Source organism: Trachypithecus francoisi, unplaced genomic scaffold (assembly GCF_009764315.1).
Source record: "Trachypithecus francoisi isolate TF-2019V2 unplaced genomic scaffold, Tfra_2.0 Lachesis_group21, whole genome shotgun sequence".
NCBI classification, from domain to species: Eukaryota; Metazoa; Chordata; class Mammalia; order Primates; family Cercopithecidae; genus Trachypithecus; species Trachypithecus francoisi.
Genome location: NW_022681467.1, coordinates 1,318,955 through 1,339,706, shown reverse-complemented (window position 1 = coordinate 1,339,706; position 20,752 = coordinate 1,318,955). Strand labels below are relative to the sequence as shown.

Sequence of the window (20,752 nt, the reverse complement as noted above, 5' to 3'; positions counted from 1 at the left end):
TGTCATAAGGAACAAAGTATCATCTGCCCACCATCCTTCCACCTAAAAGTGATGCTGCAAACTTTTCTTCAGAAGCATCTGTGTCCTGCCTGATGGTGCGGCACTGGTGAGACAGCAGGTGTTTTTAGTCATCAGTAGGTCCTGGGGGCTGGCTAATGGCACTGGGGAATGGCCAGGCTCACCTTCTGTAGTAACTTCTGGGCCTTTTCTCCAGGTAACAGGCGTAAGCCAGCTGTGGCCTTGAGGACCAGAGGGGTGGCCTTCCAGAAGTCGAATGGAATGTCCTGTTTAGCAACATCCAGTAGTTCCTGGATTCCCTGAGCGCTCTGTGAACACGGTAAGAGCAAAGCAGGGTTTGTCAAATGCAGCACACAGGGTCACACGTGCTGCTTCCATCCTTTTGGGTTTTTTTGGTTTCTGGAGACAGTCTGTGTCGCCCAGGCTAAAGTGAAGTGGCTTGATCACAGCTCATTTGCAGCCTTGAATTCCTGGGCTCAAGTGATCCTCCTGCCTCAGCCTTCCAAGTAGCTGGAACAAGAGCGTAAGCCACGATGCCCAATTAATTTTTAAAAACTTCTGACCGGGTGCGGTGGCTCACGCCTGTAATCCCAGCACTTTGGGAGGCCGAGGTGGATCACAAGGTCAGGGATCAAGACCATCCTGGCTAACACAGTGAAACCCCGTTTCTACTAAAAATACAAAAAATTAGCCAGGTGTGGTGGTGGGCGCCTATAGTCCCAGCTTCTCGGGAGGCTGAGGCAGGAGAATGGCATGAACCTGGGAGGCAGAGCTTGTAGTGAGCCGAGATGGCGCCACTGCACTCCAGCCTGGGCGACACAGCGAGACTCCATCTCAAAAAAACAAAAAGAAAAGAAAAGAAAAAAAAACTTCTTATAGAGACACTATGTCTCTGTGTTACCCATGTTGGTCTTGAACTCCTGGCCTCAAGCCATTTCCCACCTCAGCCCCCCAAAGTGCTATGATTAGAGGTGTCAGCCACCATCCCTGGCCCTTGCTTTTATACAATTTTTTTTCCTGATTTTCAAAATCTGCAGGAAACAGTGACGCAAGTGGTACTGGCAGGTGTGTGGGAACACAGGGATCAGGTGAAACGCGGCAGGGGGAGGACAGGTCAGGAGAAGAAGCTGTTCTACTGAGCCTGGTGACCTAAGCCCACATCCAGACCTGTGCCAATCCTCACGGGCAATCTCAGGTGAGCCTCAGCTTCGCTGGACATTGCAAAGGTGTGGCACTAGGCAATTCTGGGGTCCCTCCTGGCACTAAACCCCATGACACCTACATCGAGGAGTCACTTCACCTGCCACAGTGCTGGATCCAGAACCCAAGGCTGGATAAGGCCCTATGTCGGTGTGTGCATGAGAGTGAAGGCCTGGGAAGGCGGCCGGGTGTTGTAGACGGTGTGATTCTGTGGGGACACGTGGGCCGCATCTGTCCAAGAGAAAAACACATTCCTCCTATCCAGAAATCCCATTCCAGTCATTCATCTTGGGAGGCTGAGGTGGGAGGATCACTTGAGCCCAGGAGGTCAAGACCACCCTGGGCAACACAGCAAGACTCCCATCTCTACAAAACATTTAAATATTAGCCGGGCATTGTGGTGTGCACCTATGGTCCCAGTTCCTCGGGAGGCTGAGGTGGGAGGATAATTTGAGCCCAGGAGGCAGAGGTTGCAGTGAGCTGTGATTGTGTCACTGCACTCCAGCCTGGGTGACAGAGAGAGACCTCATCTCGGGAAAAAAAAAAAAATAGAGAATTCATCTGGGAGATGCCCCTTGCATGTGTGGGTAATGAAGCATGTGTCAGGTGCAGCCTTTTTCTACTGTCAAGAGAGAAAGATTGGACATTATCTAAATGTCCTTCAGAAAGGGACTGGTTCCATGAGATAAGTGTGCAGCATCCATGCAGTAACATTCAGCCAAAAAAACTAAGGAAGCTCTGCACATGCAGACATAAACGCTGTCCAACTATCCTGCTCAGCAGCAAAGCCAAGGGCCTCGGTACGGACACCACCATGGGTGTGAGGTAAAAATGGGGAGAATACAGATGCCTCTGTTTACATACACATCACCCAGCCCCAAAGGATGCTAAGAGAGCCAGGACGTGGGCCTCCGAGGCAGCTCAGAGCAGGAGGGACATCTGTGCTGTCCACCCCGGAGGGCGTGGACATTTGTCCCACTTGAATGTGTGTCACCTACTCAAACAACTAAGGCCTTAAAAATCCTAGGAGCTTATTCTAAATTTATCTAATTTAATCAGGTTTAACTATAAAGTCACTCTAGAATCACCAATTTCAATTTCTTTTTTAACTAAGCTACAGGAAAGCAAGGCTTGAACTACATCGTCTGAGACCATGACACATTTGTGGACAAGAGCAATGTACTCGCTCATGACTTAAGAAATGCCTGAACCAAAAGGAAGTTACAACTCTCTCCATAGCCCATTTTGTGGGTGCCTCAGTAGAAAATCAGGCATCCTGCAGTAATGCATCCTGCATTAGTGCAGCTGTAAGCTTTAAGGACTTCAGATAGAAGTAGCAATGATACAAACTTACATAAATCATTATTTGACAATTTAAATTAAATTTCTATTTACTTGGTTTTGTGGATTTTGCATAATACATTGTTTTTGGATGGGGTCGGAGTCTCACTCTGTCCCCCAGGTTGGAGTGCAGTGGCGCAATCTCGGCTCACTGCAACCTCTGCCTCCCATGTTCAAGTGATTCTCCTGCCTCAGCCTCCCGAGTAGCTGCAACCACCACGCCCAGCTCATTTTTGTATTTTTAGTAGAGATGAGGTTTCACCATGTTGGCCAGGTTGGTCTGGAACTCCTGATCTCAGGTAATCCACCCGCCTCGGCCTCCCAAAGTGCTGGGATTACAGGCGTGAGCCACTCTGCCCAGCCCGTAACATGTTTTTAATTTTTTTCTTTAGATATAAGGCCTCACTCTGTCACCTGGGACACAATCGTGGCTCACTGTAGCCTTGACCTCCCAGACCCAAGTGATCCTCCCACCTCAGTCTCCCAAGTAGCTAGGATGACAGTGTGTACCACCATGCCTAGCTGATTTTTAAATTTTGTAGTAATGGGGTTCTCACTCTGTTTTCCAGGCTGGTCTTGAACTTCTGGGCTCAAGAGATCCTCTTGCCCCAGCCTCCCAAAGTGCTGGGATTGCATGTGTGACCCACCAGGCCCGGCCAACAATAATTTTTTATTTCAGTCAATGTTTGCTATCTTCAATCAGAAACCACAACAAAAAATTAAAAATGTATGATGCAAAATTCACAAGACAAAATTAGTGTAAAAATATGAATAAGTAAACTGTCAAATAATGATTTTTGTAAGTTTGTAGGATTTGTGCTTCTGACCTGTACCAAGACCCTGGGACCCCCAGGTTGGAGAACGGAGCGCTGACACGGTGGAGTCAGAGGATGGAGCCGGGTGGGGGCGCGTTCTCCTCTGGGCTCACGCGCTGCACACCTTCTCTCATCTGACCATCCCAAATGGCGTGAAATGCCCAGGCAGCACCGTCAAAGCCCCCTTCCCTTGTGAAGACAGCCTACCACATTCAAACGAAAATAACTGGCTTGAACACATTCCGCAGTTGAACAGGGAGACACGGGAGAGGATCCTTACCTTTTCAACATCATCAGCATAGGCAGAAAGACCTGGCTTCAGTGCTTTGAAGGTTTCATGGGTCAAGGTGGGAGTTTCTAAGGGGAAAACATGTTGAAAAGGGTACAACTATGAATACACACAAGAGAACACATACAATCAAAACTAGCCACACTTTTTAAAGACAGACGCTGACAATACAGACCAATCCCCAAGTGGCAGGGGCCCTTCAGCTACTCCTTGTCTAAATTCTGACTCTTTGCTCATCAGAACAAGATGAGTATAATACCTAATGTCTTGGCCAGAACGTTACTTATTATTTTTTTTAAATTATATTTATTATAATTTTTTAAAATTATATTTATTATAATAATTTTTTTTTTTTTTAAAGAGATGGGCTCTTGCTATGTTGCCCAGGCTGGTCTTGAACTTTTGGGCTCAAGCAATCCTCCCATCTCAGCCTTCTGAGTAGCTGGAACTACAGGTGCAAGCTACTGTGCCCTGCATTTTACTTTTTAAGAATCCAACTTTACGGCCGGGCACGGTGGCTCATGCCTGTAATTCCAGCACTTTGGGAGGCCGAGGTGAGCAGATCACGAGGTCAGGAGTTTGAGACCATCCTGGAGAATATGGTGAAACCCCGTCTCTACCAAAAATACAAAAAAATTAGCTGGGTGTGGGGGCAGGCGCCTGTAGTCCCAGCTACTCGGGAGGCTGAGGCAGGAGAATTGCTTGAACCTGGGAGGCGGAGGTTGCAGTGAGCCAAGATCACACCACTGCACTCCAGTCTGGGCAACAGAGCGAGACTCCATCTCAAAAATAAAAATAAAAATAAAAAATAAAAATCCAACTTAACTGAAGATAATTTACATATGAAACAACTACATCGGTGTTAAATTTTAACACAGTTGGCCAGGCACGGTGGCTCAAGCCTGTAATCCCAGCACTTTGGGAGGCCGAGACGGGCGGATCACGAGGTCAGGAGATCGAGACCATCCTGGCTAACATGGTGAAACCCCGTCTCTACTAAAAAATACAAAAAACTAGCCGGGCGAGGTGGCGGGCGCCTGTAGTCCCAGCTACTCGGGAGGCTGAGGCAGGAGAATGGTGTAAACCCGGGAGGCGGAGCTTGCAGTGAGCTGAGATCCGGCCACTGCACTCTAGCTTGGGCGACTGAGCGAGACTCCGTCTCAAAAAAAAAAAAAAAAAAATTTTAACACAGTTAATTCTTTCCAATTCAATAAACAGTGGAATAGGACAAGTGACTTCAAACTGAAAATAGGAACACCATTTCCTTGATTCTGAAATGAATTTATTATAGGGTTCTCAAGATTAGGGTTTTTTCTGCATTTTAAAAAATGCAGTATTTTAAACTATTAGGAGTGGCATGAACTCATGCGTACAACAGGGAGGAATACTAAATTCAGACACGAAGACTGGACCAGAAAAGATCAGGGACAAAACTTTTCGCAAGGTCTTTTCTCTCTAAAGAGAAAACCCTGGGACATGGCTCCAAAAGCATTGCAGGCTGATGTCTGTTGCACACTTAGCTTCGAAGAAGCTTTACTTTTTAATGAATTATTAATTTTTAAAAAGTTCCATTACAAAATTTTTTTTGAGATGGAGTTTCATTCTTGTTGTCCAGGCTGGAGTGCAATAGTGTGATCTTGGCTCACTGCAACCTCCGCCCAGCAGGTTCAAGCGATTCTCCTGCCTTAGCCTCCTGCATAGCTGGGATTACAGGCTTCGAAGCCACTTTTAGAGATAAGCATATATGGCATCTAAATATTTCACTACTGTAATAAGTTAAAAAATAAAGCAGATGGAGTCAAAAGTAAATACAATACACCACCCAGCTTTGGAGACAGCAGCTAGAAGTCTCCAGCGCCAGCAGAACCGTGCAATGCCAGGATGGTGTCTACCCCACAGGTTCCAGGTCAGCCAAGAAGAGCGTGGGACACCCAGGGGACCTGCCTGACAGGGGCTGCAAACTCTCACTGGCTATGGCTAGAGACACATGGAGGGCGAACCTCAGGGTCACGGGCACGAGACGGGCATCAGGGAACCACGGGAAGAGGGTGGTCGGAGAGCAGAGGAACGGGTGGCAAGGGGGACCCCTCAAGAGAAGTCGCCCATCCCGGCCTGAGGCCCACCCTAGAAGCACAGCCAACGGGGTCCAGGCTCCAGCTCCCTTCTGCAGCTGAGACCCCTCTCGGCTGTTGCCCCTGGCCATCTTGGCCCACCTGGCAGCTCCTGATCAAGCCCAGGAGCCTTTGCTATTTATCTGGCTTTCCTGATTTTCTGCCTCCCGTGGGCCTGAATCTGGGGATACTTCCTGCCTGAACTCCCCACAAAGCCCCAAACAGCCACTGGCCTAAATCCTGGTCCTAGCCACCTGACCTGCTGGTGAATGTGGGGAGGGGATGGGCCACCAAACACCCTCAAGGTCTCAGCTGTCCTTCAGCATGATCACCACTCACTAGTGTAAGAATGATCTGGGACTCCCAGGAAATTCAGATGCTTGGACCCCAGCCTACATCGGCATCAGCATCTCTGGGAAATTGCATTTAGACATGCTCCCAGGTGAGTCTGCGGCAGGGGGCCTGGCCAACACCGTAGCACAGGGGAGAAGATCCCGAGAGCCCTGCCATGAGAGGCGGGTACCTCTGGGGGGCCGGGCGAACTGGAAGACGTGTACTCGGGTGCCAGTGCTTCCTGCATCAAACATGATCCCGTAGAAGACCTCGTGCCCGTCTGCAGCTGTCCCCTGGGGACTGTGGGCCTGCTGACCCCACCGGGTCCCCGGGGCTGCCCTGGTGATGCTGAAGAAGGCCTGGGTGGCGGTGGCCCGGTGCCACTTGATGTAGGCAACATAGATGAACAGGCCCACACACAGCCCCAGGGGGTATGCCACCTTCGCCACCCGCAGGCTCCCGTGGTTGGATATTTTTCTCATCCTTGTCTGCTAAGGACCGTGCTGCGGCTGCTGGTGGGAAGGGGGAGAGGCAGGAAGAGCACGTTAGGGTGCCAAGTCCAAGGAGAGTCAGACATCCCCAGGTCTAGGGACAAAATGTTCAACCTGAAACCACTCCATGTTCCCCCCAGGAATCAGAAGCTTCATTTGATCCTCATAATGATTCCAGAAGGTGTGATCCCCATCTCACAGAAGAGGAACTGAGGTTTATAAAGGCAGGACAGCCTGCTCAAGGTCGCACACCTTGCAGGTGCTGACCTGGCACACAGGCCACAGCTGCTGGCTCCTCTAAGGGAGGGTCCCACCGGCAGCTTGGGATACATGGCGATTTATGTAAAAAAAGCCACATGTAAATGGTGTTCCCAAACTGTTCATGGGAACAGAAGCACATATCTGATTCAGTCTTTCAATCCTCAGTTATACTTCTATTCAGGCAATTTACTTTTCGAAAGGTTTAAACTCCAGCCCTTGGGCAATTACTGAGAGCCCCAGACAAACCTGAAAAATGTAGCTCATTTTTCTGGAAGTTTCATAACGAATACCTTTTTTCATAGCCCATTTCTGCCAAGGAGAAAATACTGTCTGTATACTTTCAAAGCCTACAAAAATTCTACTAGCGTAGCAAAAACTTCATTGGGTACCAATATTTTTGGATCAATACACCCAAAATGAAAGCATTTGTTCAAGTTTCATTGGCTGCTCCAGTGTGGGGCAGCATGTAGGAACCTGAGGCTTCAAAGGACAAGAAGCGTGGGCCGACTCTAGGGCCGCCAACCCTGGGGAACGTCCATCAGCCTGTCCCCCGCTCACTCTCTCAGTCGGTCCTGGTGAGTGGCCACTCCGAGGGGAGCAGGGGTCAGGAGGGTGCCGGGCTGGAAGGGGTACCGGTTCTGCCTGCAGCCACGTATGACAGTGGGCAAGATGCCCCTCGAGGGGGCCAGCCTCATCTGTAAGGTGGGGCTGCTCATGGGAGAGCCCCTCGTGACTTTGGGGATTCAGTGTGCTCAGAACAGGCTGCAGAGAAAGCACGTGCCACACGCAGGCTTTACAGAAGGGCAGCAGGAGGTGACATCTCTGTGGAGCCAAGGACAGCATGGCTGCACTGCTGAGGAGGGGGCGTGGCAGTCCAAGGGGCAAGTCAGCAGCGACCTGCACTACCTGAGGCTGTTTGGGCACAGCAGAATGGAAGGACAGGGCCCGTGGGGCAGAGCACAGGGAGCAGGCCCTTCCTGGCCCCTCCTTACTGAGGCCCCACCTGTGGCCACAGCTGGCTATCCTCAGGCCCAGAGAGGTAAGACAAGCACTGCTACAGTGCCCCGTGCCGAGGGAAGAAGCCTCACCAGTGGCCTGGCTACCCACACTGAGGCAGGAGACAGGAAAATCACCCTTCCTTGAGCATCTGCCATGGGCAGGGCTGCAAAAAGGCTCTCCTGGCAGGTGCCAAGGTGCAGCCCCTCCCCAGCCCTATTTTGGGCCTGGGTCCCACCACACTCAGGAGCTTCCTACAGCTCTCAGGATCATGTTGCAGCCTCTGCCTGGGCCTGTCCCTGCTGGCCCTGCTGCTTCACCGTGCTCTTTTGTCCTTGCCCACAGTGCTCTGAGAACAGTGCCGCCTTCTGCCCCTTGAACTCAGCCTCTCCCTGCCTCAGGCCCCTGGCACAGACTGATACCCATTCCCAGAATACTTGTCCACCACCCTGGCACCGTGTTTTCATTCTGAAACCTCCACTGAAATGTCATTGCCACCCCCTTCCCGGATGCCCCCAACCTCCACATGCCCCATCACATACTCTCTGAGCTCCCTTTACCCACCACCAGCTGTGATGAAACCAGTATTAATAGACCTGGTTCCTGTAGGTCTGTGTCTCCCGTCTAGGCCATGAGCCCCCAGGGCAGGAACTCAGTTTGTCTTGTGCTGCTGCTGCCCAGCATGGTATCCAAGCCCTTCTTTAGAATGGAAGAGGCTGCTCCTCCACCCCTGCACCTTCTATAACGTCACCAGACACACAACAGAATCCTGTAGAAAATCCATTAACAGGGAGAGGACACAGCAAGATGGTAAAAGAAGCTCAAAGGCCCTCATTCTCCCACAGAAAAACATGAAAAACAACTAGAGACTGGTTAAAATATTGCACAGGAGCTCTGCAAAACAGGCAACGATCTACAGCAACCAAGAGAATGCCCAGCCCAGAAGCAGCCACATTCAGGATGTCAGGAACTCTGGGGTGCTTCGCTCGCTCCTGCCCCATGCCTCCCCAGCACGGCGCTGCCTGATGAAAGCAGCAGCCCAGTTCCCAATTCCTTCCCTTGAACTGGAGGCAGCGGAGCGGACCTTTCTGCAACATCCTAATCTGTCTTGGGCTGCCTGAGGAACAGATCTCTGTTTCACCTGACTCTGAGCTCAGAGCTCAGATAGGAAGTCAGGGAAATGGTTGTGGGCACTGCTAGGCAAAGCTGTAGGGTGACTACAACCCCACGCACACCTGGGGCAAGAATGACAGGTGAGAAATACAGTAGAACATCTCAAGCCCAAGGAGGGACTGGGGGAGACTTTGGGAAAGTAAGATGTATATGTACTTAAAGCTTTATAAAAGTTTAATGGAGCCAACAAGGCAAATAAATTGTGTTCTGGCAGACATTAAGACCTGCTTTCTCTTACTAAAAAAAAAAAAAAGGGCACACATTTTATCAAAATTTGACAATTCAGAGTTAAGGGTACTGAGATTAAGCTTCAGAGCACCAACTTAAACAAAACAGCAATGAATAATTGGTTATTCAACTTGGAAAGAGGAACTAAAACCAAGCCATAAAGGGGAGATTAAATATGTGTTCCTTGATCTCAAAGTCCTTTTAGGAACAGGAGTTCCGGGCACATGTGAGCAACACATCACACCACCAAACCCCAATTCCAGAATCGAAATTTACAACGATAGAAAAACAAAGGTAACTCCGGGCCGGGCGTGGTGGCTCACGCCTGTAATCCCAGCACTTTGGGAGGCTGAGGCAGGCGGATCATGAGGTCAGGAGATCAAGATCATCTTGGCTAACACAGTGACACCCTGTCTCTACTAAAAAATACAAAAAACTAGCTGCGCGTGGTGGTGGGCGCCTGTAGTCCTAGCTACTCAGGAGGCTGACACGGGAGAATGGTGTGAACCCGGGAGGTGAGGCTTGCAGTGAGCCAAGATTAAGCCACTGCACTCCAGCCTGGGCAACAGAGCAAGACTCTGCCTCAAAAAAAAAAAGAAAAGAAAAACAAAGGTAACTCCAAATACATTTCTTGGTATATTCCAAAGCGAAGCTTGAAGATATTTTTAAATAGTCACGATATGGGGAAACTGAAAAAAACACACACACAGGCCCAGGGAAGATGCATCCTCAGAAGAAACCTGAGGAGACTTCAGCCTTCATCCTGAGCTGATTGGTAGGCTTAGACAGATCCTGCTATTTGGTGGGGGCCATTCCCAAAACAGAGTTAGTCTGCAAAGACTGGGACATGGAGCTGTTTTTCAAATGCCCAATGTTGAGCAAAAAACTCACAAGGCATACAAAGAAACGGGAAAACACAGCTCACTCAGAGGAAGAAAATGAAGCGGCAGAATCCATCCCTGAAGAAATGCAGGCACTGGACGTACTTGACCAAGACTTAAAAATGACTATCTTTTAAAAGAGCTGAAGGAAAACAGATAAAGAATGAAAATATCAAAAGAAGACATCCATACAGCCAACAGACACATGAAAAAATGCTCATCATCACTCGCCATCAGAGAAATGCAAATCAAAACCACAATGAGATACCATCTCACACCAGTTAGAATGGCAATCATTGGCCGGGCGCGGTGGCTCAAGCCTGTAATCCCAGCACTTTGGGAGGCCGAGACGGGTGGATCACGAGGTCAGCAGATCGAGACCATCCTGGCTAACATGGTGAAACCCCGTCTCTACTAAAAAATACAAAAAACTAGCCGGGCGAGATGGCGGGCGCCTGTAGTCCCAGCTACTTGGGAGGCTGAGGCAGGAGAATGGCGTGAACCCGGGAGGCGGAGCTTGCAGTGAGCTGAGATCCGGCCACTGCACTCCAGCCTGGGCGGCAGAGCGAGACTCCGCCTCAAAAAAAAAAAAAAAAAAAAAAAAGAATGGCAATCATTAAGAAGTCAGGAAACAACAGGTGTTGGAGAGGATGTGGAGAAATAGGAACACTTTTACACTGTTGGTGGGATTGTAAACTAGTTCAACCATTATGGAAAACAGTATGGCAATTCCTCAAGGATCTAGAACTAGATGTACCATATGACCCAGCCATCCCACTACTGGGTATATACCCAAAGGATTATAAATTACTCTACTACAAAGACACATGCACACGTATGTTTATTGTGGCACTATTCACAATAGCAAAGACTTGGAATCAACCCAAATGTCCATCTGTGACAGACTGGATTAAGAAAATGTGGCACATATACACCATGGAATACTATGCAGCCATAAAAAAGGATGAGTTTGCGTCCTTTGTAGGGACATGGATGCAGCTGGAAACCATCATTCTTAGCAAACTATCACAAGAAGAGAAAACCAAACACCGCATGTTCTCACTCATAGGTGGGAACTGAACAATGAGATCACTTGGACTCGGGAAGGGGAACATCACACACTGGGGCCTATCATGGGAAGGGGGGAGGAGGGAGGGATTGCATTGGGGAGTTATACATGATATAAACGTTATGCACATGTACCCTAGAACTTAAAGTATAATAAAACAACAACAACAACAACAACAACAACAACAAAAAGAATGAAAATAAATCAAGAAAACAACATATGACAACAAAATGAGAAATTATAAAAAGGAATCAAACAGAAATTGTGGAGCTGAAAAATACAAAACTGAACTGAAAACTCTGACCAGAGAAATTTGAGTCGGCACAGGAATTAGCAAACTTGAACACAGGACATTTGAACATAGCAAGTCAGAGGAGCAAAAAGAATGAGGAAAGTGAGCAGAGCCTCAGGGACTTAGGGGCCTCCCTCACATGCCCCATGCACATTATAGAAGTCTAAGAAGGAGAAGAGAAAATGGGGCAGAGAAATTATGTGAAGAAAGAATAGCTAAAAACCTCCCAAATTTGACTAAAGACATGAATATAAACATCCAAGAAGCTCAGTAAACCCCACATAAGATAAACCCAAAGAGACCCACACTAAGACACAATGTAATCAAACTGTGTAAAGACAAAGGCAGAATATTGAAAGCAGCAAAAGAAGGGCTCATAATGTATAAAGAATCCTCAGTAACACTGTTAGCCAATGTCTTCCCAGAAACTTCGGAGGCCAGAGGCAGTGGGATGATACACCCAAACTGCTAAAAGAAAAAAAAAAAAATCCGTCAATGGAGAATTCTATGTTCAGCAAAACTGTCCTTCACAAATGAGGGAGAAATGAAGACACTTCCAGATTAATAAAAGATGTGGGTGTTCACTGCCACTAGATCTGCCCTACAAGACTGCTAAAGGGAGTCCTGGAAGTTAAAACAAAAGGGCACTAGACAGCAGCTAAAAGCTGTAAGAAAATACAAACATCTCCAGCAAAGGCAAATGGAGGGACAAATTTAGAAACTAGTATTAGTGTACAATTGGTCTGCAACACTACTTAATATTTTCTTCAGGATTTAAAAGATATATGCATAAAAATAATTACAGGTTTATGCTAATGGATGCACACCCAATACAAACAGATGTAATCTGTGACATCAATAACAAAGTGGGGGTAGATGGAATTGTAAAGGAGAGGTTACTGTGAACTGACTGAAATTAAGTTGATATCAATTTAAAATAGATTGCTATAACTTCAGGATGTTATGCATGCAATCTCTATGGTTGTAACCACAATGAAAATATCTGTAGCATATACAAAAAAGGAAATGAGAAGGGAATCAAAAACAGAACCTACAGATAATCAACTAAATACAAAAGAAGGTAGTAATGAAGGACAAAAAAAGCTATAAAATATATACAAACAACAAAATAGCAAAAACAAGTCCTTTCCTATGAGTAATTACTTTAAATATAAATGGATTAACTTGTCAATCAAGAGACACAGATTGACAGCATAGATTAAAAAACAAGACCTGACTACAGCTGACCCTCAAACAACATGGGTTTGAACTGCACAGGTCTACTTATATCCAGATTTTCTTCCACCCCTGCCACCTCTGAGACAGCAAGATCAACCTTTCCTCTTTCACCTGCTCCTTAGCTTACTCAACATGAAGACAATGAAGATGAAGACCTTTATGATAATCCACTTCCACTTACTAAATAGCAAATACATTTTCTCTTTCTTATGATTTCTTATTATAATAACATTTTCTGTTCACTAGCTTACCTCATAGTAATAATACAGATTATAATTCATATAACATACAAACTATGTGTTAATCAACTATTTATGTTATCAGTAAGGCTTCTTCAACAGTAGGCTACTAGTTTGGGAGGCAAAGGCGAGAGGTTTTTTTTGAGCCCAGGAGTTTGAGACCAGCCTGGGCAGCATAGGGAGAATCTGTCTCTACAAAAAATCAAAAAATTAGCTGGACATGGTGGTGTGCGCCTATAGTCCCAGGTTCCTTGGGGAGGCTGAGGTGGGAGAATCACTTGAGCCCCAGAGTTCAAGGCTGCAGTAAGCCATGATTGCACCACTGCATTCTAGACTGAAGTTACACTTGGATTTTCAACTGCAGGTGAGGGGTTGGTATCCCTAACCCATATTGTTCAAGGGTCAGCTGTGTATTCTATCTACAAGAAACTCGGTTTAGATCTAAGAGCACATATGGGCTGAAAGTAAAAGAATGGAAAAGAGTCAACGCAAGGAGTGACCAAAGGAGAGCAGGGGTTGCTATACCAATATCAGACAAAAGAGACTTTAAGTCAAAAACTGTCACAAGAGACAGAGAAGTACATTATATCATGATAAAATAGTCAATTCACCGGGAATATAAAATGATTGTTAACATACATACAACAAACATCAAAACCCCTAAATATATAAACCAGACACTGATAAAATTGAAGAGAAATAGACAACTATCAATAATAGTAATATTATTATACTAGGAGACTGAAATGTCCCACTTTGAATAATAGACAGAAAAATGAGACAGAAGATCAACAAAGAAACAGAGGACTCAAACGACACTACAGAGCAAGAGTGTAACAGAACACCCTACACGCAACGCCAGATGGTGGGCTACAAAACATGCCTTAATGCATTTTAAACAATCCAAACCATACAAAGCATCTTTTCCAGTCACAATGGGGTGACACCAGAAATCAACAGCAGAAGGAAAACTGGATAATTCACAATTATGTGGAAATTCAGCAGAGCACAACCTTAAACAACCAAAGAGTCAAAGAAGAAGTCATAACGAAAATCAGAAAATACCTTGAGATAAGTGAAAACAAAAACACACCCTTCCAAAACTTACGGGATGCAGCAAAAACAGTGCCAGTAGGGAAATGTGCCAATAGGAAAAGCTATAAACACTTGCTTTAGAAGAGAAGAAAGGGCTCAAACAACCTAACTGTACACCTTAAATAACTACTAAAATAACAAACTAAACATAAAGCTAGAAAAAGGAAGAGGAAAAAAGGAGGAGAAAAAAAGTAAAAAACGAGGAGGAAAATAATAAAGATTAGAGGAGGAGAGAGAATAGAAAAATAGAGAAAATAAATGAAACTAAAATTTGGTTCTTCAAAAGTCAACGTAACTGTCAAACCTTTAGCTAGACTGACTAGGGAATAAAGAAAGAAGACTCAAATAGCTGTAATCTGGAATGAAAGGGGACATTACTACCTATTTTACGGAATAAAAATGATTATAAGAGAGTACTATGAACAACTGTATGCCTACAAACTGGATAACCTAGATGAAATGGACAAATTCCTGAACACAAAATCCACCAAGATAAATAATAAAGAATTTGGCAATGATTTCTTAGATATGACACCAAAAGCACAGGCAATCAAAGCAAAAATAAACAAGTGGAATTACATTAACTAAATGGCTTCTACCCAGCAAAAGAAACAATCACCAAAATGAAAACACAACCTACAGAACAGGAGAAAATAGATAAACAGTACATCTGCTCTGAAAGGGGTTAATAATCAGAATATATAAAGAACTCTTAAAAGTCAACCACAAAAATCTGATTAAAAAATAACAGATAAAAAGCATACAAAAAGAGGCTCAACATCATGAGTCATTAGCAAAATGCAAAACTGCAATGACCTATCACATCATATATTAGGACGCCACTATCAAACAAACAGAAAATAACAAGTATTAGTGAGGATGTGGAGAAACTGGAACCCTTGTGCTCTGCTGGTGGGAAAGTCAGATGGTGCAGCTGCCTTGGAAAACAGCATGGAGCTTCCTCCGAAAATCAAAGCCAGAACTACCATATGGTTCAGCAATCCCACTTCCAAAAGAGTTGAAAGCAGGATCTTAAAGAGCTACACACTTACATTCACTGAAGCATTATTCACAACAGACAAGACAGAAATAATCCAAACATCCACTGACAGATGGATACACAAAATTCAATTTAGAACTGAATTGAATTTTGAATGAAATATTATTCAGTTTTAAAAAGGAAGGAAATTCTGACACATGCTACAACATGGACGAGCCTTAAAGGCATTTCACTAAGTGAAATAAGCCAGTCACAAAAAGACAAATATTGTAGGATTCCACTTACATGAGTTACCTAGAGCTGTCAAATCATACAGACAGAGAGTAGAAGGGCAGGTGCTGAGGGCAGGGGGGTGAGGAGGACTTACTGGGTAAAGAGTTTCAGTTGGGGAACATGAAAAGGTTCTGGAGAAGGATGGTGATGGTGATTGTGAATGCACTTAATGCCACAGGACTGTACATTTAAAAAGGGTTACGTTGGTAACTTTTGTGTTATGCCTATTTTATTGCAACTTTTAAAAAAATCCTTCAATGGCTAGGCCAGGCAGGTAACAGAAATAAGTTCTGTTGGTATAGGACTTAAGGAACTCTGTGGGGTGAGGGATGGGGATAAAGAGAGCAGGGCCCATCCACTCTGTCAAATACAAAACGTTTTACAGTTCTGATCACACTCACGCCCTACTCTCTCAACGAAGGAGACAGATCATGCCTTACTAAGATTCTTCCTGCTGAAATGTGCTGGCGGAGCTCCTCCCTTGGGCTCCTTGGCTGCTCTGCCATTTCCATAGCACATGACATGTGCAGTTCTTCTTCCAGGCCCCTCTCGCTCTGGTTAGATGCCGCCTACTCCAGGAGTAGGGACCAGCCCCCATCCCAGAACCTCCAACACCCAACACAAAACCAGAGCCCAGCAGCAGCTCAGCCAGTACCTGTTGAAGGGGGTCTGCTGATGGCTCAGCAGTGTACTGAGGGGGAGAATGGGCAGTAGGAGGAAGATGCAGGCATCACAGATGCCACAGGACTGGGTGATGGCCATGAGCTGAAACAGGTCATCTGGGAAGGGACCGTTTGGCAGGAGGCAGCAGTGATCAGGTTTTCAACATGCTGAGTTTGATATGCCAGAGGGACATCATTGGGAAACAGGACAGGCCTTATGAGAGGTGACAGGTTTGGGGCTGGTCCAGAAATAGGATGGACTCTATGAGAGGTGACAGGTTTGGGGCTGGGAATGATGCACATTAAGGCAACGTTAGCTGAGATTGGGAGAAGAGATGTGGCACTAGGAATGTCCATTCCAAGGTAGCGCCTCTCATACCACAACAGTCTCCCTTCCTTAGTGGACTATAACCCAAAGTTTCAGGTTTCTAAGTGATCATCAAATGTTTAATTAAATTACAGTATTTATAGAGAAAGTTCTGAAACAATCCAGGGATGAATAGTGAGGACAAAAAGCAATAGTAACACCCTACAACTGTGAATATGTTTAATAAAATCCTTTTTATGTAATCAAGTTTTTTTTTTTTTTTTTTTTTTTTTTTTTTTTTGAGACAGAGTCTCACTTTCTCACCTAGGCTGGAGTGAAGTGGCACAATCTTGGCTTACTGCAACCTCCGCCTCCCAGGTTCAAGCAATTCTCCTGCCTCAGCCTCCCAAGTACCTGGGATTACAGGCACACGCCACCACGCCTGGCTAATTTTTGTATTTTTAGTACAGACGGTGTTTCACCATGTTGGCCAGGCTGCTCTCAAACTCCTGACCTCAAATGATCTGCCCACCTCGGCCTCCCAAAGTGCTGGAATTACAGGTGTGAGACACCGCACCTGGACCATAATCAAGTCTTATCATGTCCTTTGTTAGTCTAAGAACCATATTCTACATGATCAGATTCACAGGTGGTATATTAAATCTAGAGGCAAAGTTGCTAGTTATTTATTGTCTACCCATTTAAAATAACCCTTTATGTGCCATGTCCCGTGTCCAGTGCCCCACAAAGCCCACCTCACAGCCCTGGGTTTCCCTAAGACAGCACCAAGGCCCTGGGAATGTGTGTAAACGGACCTGTCTGAGATTGCAGTCAGTGTGTGGTGGAGCACACAAGAGTCCCCAGCTTCAGTCCCCAAATTGAACGTGCTTTATCACTTCACCTTCCCTGTAAGTACAATACTACTTTAGATATCCAAAAAACACTCACATACATAGACATACCTTACATAGACATAATTACTGAAGTTACACACCAAGTTCAGGAAGACAAAAACAAGAGTCTAACTGGAACACAGTACTGAGAGAGCACAGAACCAGGAACAGCCTTGCTCATGCACAGGGTGGGAAGAAGAGTTCTTACAATCATGTTCACCATACCCTCTCCCCAAGGAACAGGTCACCTCCATGTCCCTGTGGCCCAGATCTTAACACCGATGTCATTCCACTAGATTAAGGTGTTGCCCATGGCTGAGACACCTGCAGGAGGGGCAATGGGGTTTCTGTGGGAACCACTAACACCACAGCGTGAATTTGTTGATCATGTTCTCCCTGACAGACTCATTGAGGAAAACAATGTCATCTCAGTCTGTTCTTTAAAGGAGAGAGAGGGTGGGATGAGGCTGTAAGGAAGGTAGCGGGTGGGAACCAAGGGGAGGCAGGGATAGGAAGTAGGGTGCACACAGGCAAACAGAGAGGTGTGGCTCCTGCCAAGGCCACCCTCCAGGCAGGAGTCAGAGAGGAGAATCTGAGGGTGGAGCAGTGTTGTCGGTGGTAGGAGCTGCCCTGTCCCCTGGTTGGCTTTCTAGGAGATGGGGATGGCAAGCCACCTCTTGGAAATACAGGCGCCATCTGATGTGGATTGATGGCTGCCTAATCTGTTGGCCAGTTTCTTCAGGTTTTCAGTTCAAGTACACGGAAGGGCCATGAATGCAAATGCCTGCCACGCACGCTGTATCCAAAAATAAAGCACATTAGAAACTTCCACTCATCCTTCTGGTAGGTTTCAATAGGTTTTTCTCTCCTTGGCAAAAACCGGTGCATGAAAGGCCCGTCAACACCACCTGCTGTTTCCTTTATACAGGAGGTGGTGGGAGGGGAGGCGCTTCCAGATCTCCTGACACAAAGGATCTTCCTGGTCCTTTACCCGAAGCTTCAGGAGGCAGAGACACACGCTAGCCAGTCACTCTCTCCAGGCCAAGGGGAGGGAGACAAAAAGCTCTTTCGAGGTTGGTACCGTGCTTGCCAGGTCCTTCAAAAATGACTACCCGCCGCCCATGGCTCTTGCACAGCGGGTGGGAGGAAGAGTCATTGCAATCCACCTCTCCCAAGGAAGATTCCCCGCCTGCAGGCTATGGCTGAATTCCCCGCATCCTGTGTGACGTGGGTGTGTGGCTTCGCGCAGGTAAGATTGGAATACAGGTGCCTGGAGGGACACCCAGAGCTGCCCAGGCACTTCCCGGTGGCTGGTTCCTTTGCACTTATAATAAAAACACCCTCCCTTCCACGCTCCCCTGGGCCCTCCCATCTCTCCTTCCTCTTCCACGATCTCCTGGCTGTTGAATGTTTTCCACTGAAGGAGTCTAGTCTGTCCACATCAGGGGCTCTCCCTCCCACGGTCCAGGCATCCGCGGCTCACAGGTCAGCTCGGGCAGAACCGCCCTGACCACCTATGAGCTCCTCGGGACATCACCCCAATGCCAGGGTGAATCGTCCTTACACTCTCAGTCCTGTCAAGCGGCCTGATCCTATCTGTTTCCCAGAAACTGCTACGCGAGGCTTCCCCGCCAGGCTCATCCAGGAGCGGAGGGGCCTGTTCCTGACGCAGACTGGGGGCGGGTCCGCAAAAGCTGGCTGAATGAATGAACGCAGCAGGGCTGGGGCCCCCTGGGGCTAGAGGCCCCTGCTATTTGGCCCGCCCTGTGGCCCAAAACACTGGACTTGCCCCCCACCGGCCAGCGGAGCCCAGACGTCCAGGGAGCCCTAGTGAAGCCTGGACAGGAAGGCAGCAGGAGGTGGGAGCCCGGGTGCGAGTGACCCCGAGGCCGTCCTCCGGAGCGCAGCGCGCCCGCGTGGGGAGGCCCGCCTGCAGTCGGTGATCCCCGGCCGCCCCCGCCAGCGCCCTGGCCCGCCGCTTACCCTGCACCGCGCGCTCGGCCACACCCACGGAGACGAGTGCCCTTTTCCGGGGAGCAGGCGGCAGCCGGTCTTTCGGGCTCCCCAGCCCCGGCCGGCGCCACCCCAACCTCCACCAGCGGGATACGACCCCACGATTCCCTAGGGCTCCGCCCACATGCACGTGGCGTCACAGGCTGGGCGGGGCGGGCGCACCCAGCCGCGCAGGCGCAGGCGGGAGAGGAGGCGGGGGTCGCGGGGTCCCTGTTGCGCAGGCGCGGGCTGGGTGGGGGGAGGGGTCAGTTGCGCAGGCGCGGGCCGGGTCGAAGACCCAGCTGAGCAAGCGCGGTGGACTGGTTCTGTTTCCGCTGGTAGCGTTGCGGTGTTCTCCAGTCCACAGCCGGGCTGGCGTTGGCCCAGAGGCAGGGGTCGGCAGTCTGGTTCCCCGAGCGTCTCAGGGCGGGACCTCGCCAGATTCAAGGGGTTTCTTTGTCCGGTTTCCTCACGGCGCGGCAGAGCTGACCCTCGTCGTGCCTGGCAGGGGGCAGCCTCACAGCCTGGACCAGCCCGTGCAATTTCCCCCATCCCTCCGCGTCTACATTTTATTTTTTTCTTTTTCTTTTTTTAGGACAATGCATGATGGAAATGCAGCCACATCGGAGCAGGCAGGTTAATGAAATCCACTCCTCCCCACCCCCCATTTCTTGACTCCATTTTCTTTTCTTTTTTTTTTTTTTAACAGGGTCTCACCCAGGCTGCAGTGCAGTGGCACGATCTCGGCTCACTGCAACCTCCGCCTCCCGGGTTCAAGCGATTCTGTTGCCTCAGCTTGCTGAGGAACTGGGATTACAGGCGTGCGTCACCACTCCTGGCTAATTTTTGTATCTTTAGTAGAGACGAGGTTTCACCCTGTTGGCCAGGCTGGTCTCGAACTCCTGACCTAAGGTGATCCTCCTGCCTCGGCCTCCCAAAGTGATGGGTCTACAGGCATGAGCCACCGCACCCGGCCTTTGACCCCATTTTCTAATGTCTGCCTAAAAATCACCAAGGTTGCAACTCCTGACTGTCCTGGCTCGCAGGCCCCGGCTTACTTAGGGGCCCCACGGTGGGGGCTGCCCACGTGCACACCTATGCTAGGCGCCCTCATTCCTGCAAGGGCCAGGAATCTGGCCCACAGCATCTGGCCAAGGAGGTGTGGGTGCGCCCTAGCCAGGCCTGGCCCTGGAGGACGGCCCCACCTGCGCACTGGGGCATCTGGGCGAGTTACTGGTGGAAGAAGCCCAGGTTCCTGAAGCACCAAGTGGGCAAGAGTTTATTTTCAAGATGGGACGCTTTTGAGGGTGATGAGTGCTAACTGTATGGGATGCCCGGACAGTACATAGACCAGGCCTGTCAGCCGGGCAATGCGGTCCCTGTTGGAAGGTCACCCACAAGCACCTGGTTGGACACTGCCACTGAGATTTGGTTATTACAGAGGTTAGCCTATGCGGGCCCTCACTGATGGACCTTGAAGTTTTTCCCAGTTGCTTGCAGTTAGGAATAATGCGACTGGATCCCATGGACTGTCTTTGTGCATGCATGTGGGTA

The 20,752-nt window shown here is 48.0% G+C and overlaps 1 protein-coding gene across 5 annotated transcripts in view; it reads right to left on the bottom strand.

Annotated features, from left to right (window-relative positions):
* The window catches only part of ENTPD6 (ectonucleoside triphosphate diphosphohydrolase 6), a 32,604-nt gene extending 13,226 nt beyond the window's left edge, over positions 1 to 19,378 (bottom strand). For 3 of the 5 annotated variants that reach the window (XM_033185401.1, XM_033185403.1, XM_033185404.1), the window contains exons 1-4: positions 19,190 to 19,378; positions 6,298 to 6,619; positions 3,655 to 3,731; positions 183 to 326 (exon numbers count right to left, since the gene is read on the bottom strand). In XM_033185401.1, the coding sequence (XP_033041292.1) occupies positions 183 to 326; positions 3,655 to 3,731; positions 6,298 to 6,589 (513 nt within the window). In that variant the 5' untranslated portion in view covers positions 6,590 to 6,619; positions 19,190 to 19,378. The remainder of the gene's footprint in view (positions 1 to 182; positions 327 to 3,654; positions 3,732 to 6,297; positions 6,620 to 19,189) is intronic. The other 2 variants (XM_033185402.1, XM_033185405.1) reach the window with 2 other exon arrangements.
* Positions 19,379 to 20,752: the final 1,374 nt, after the last annotated feature.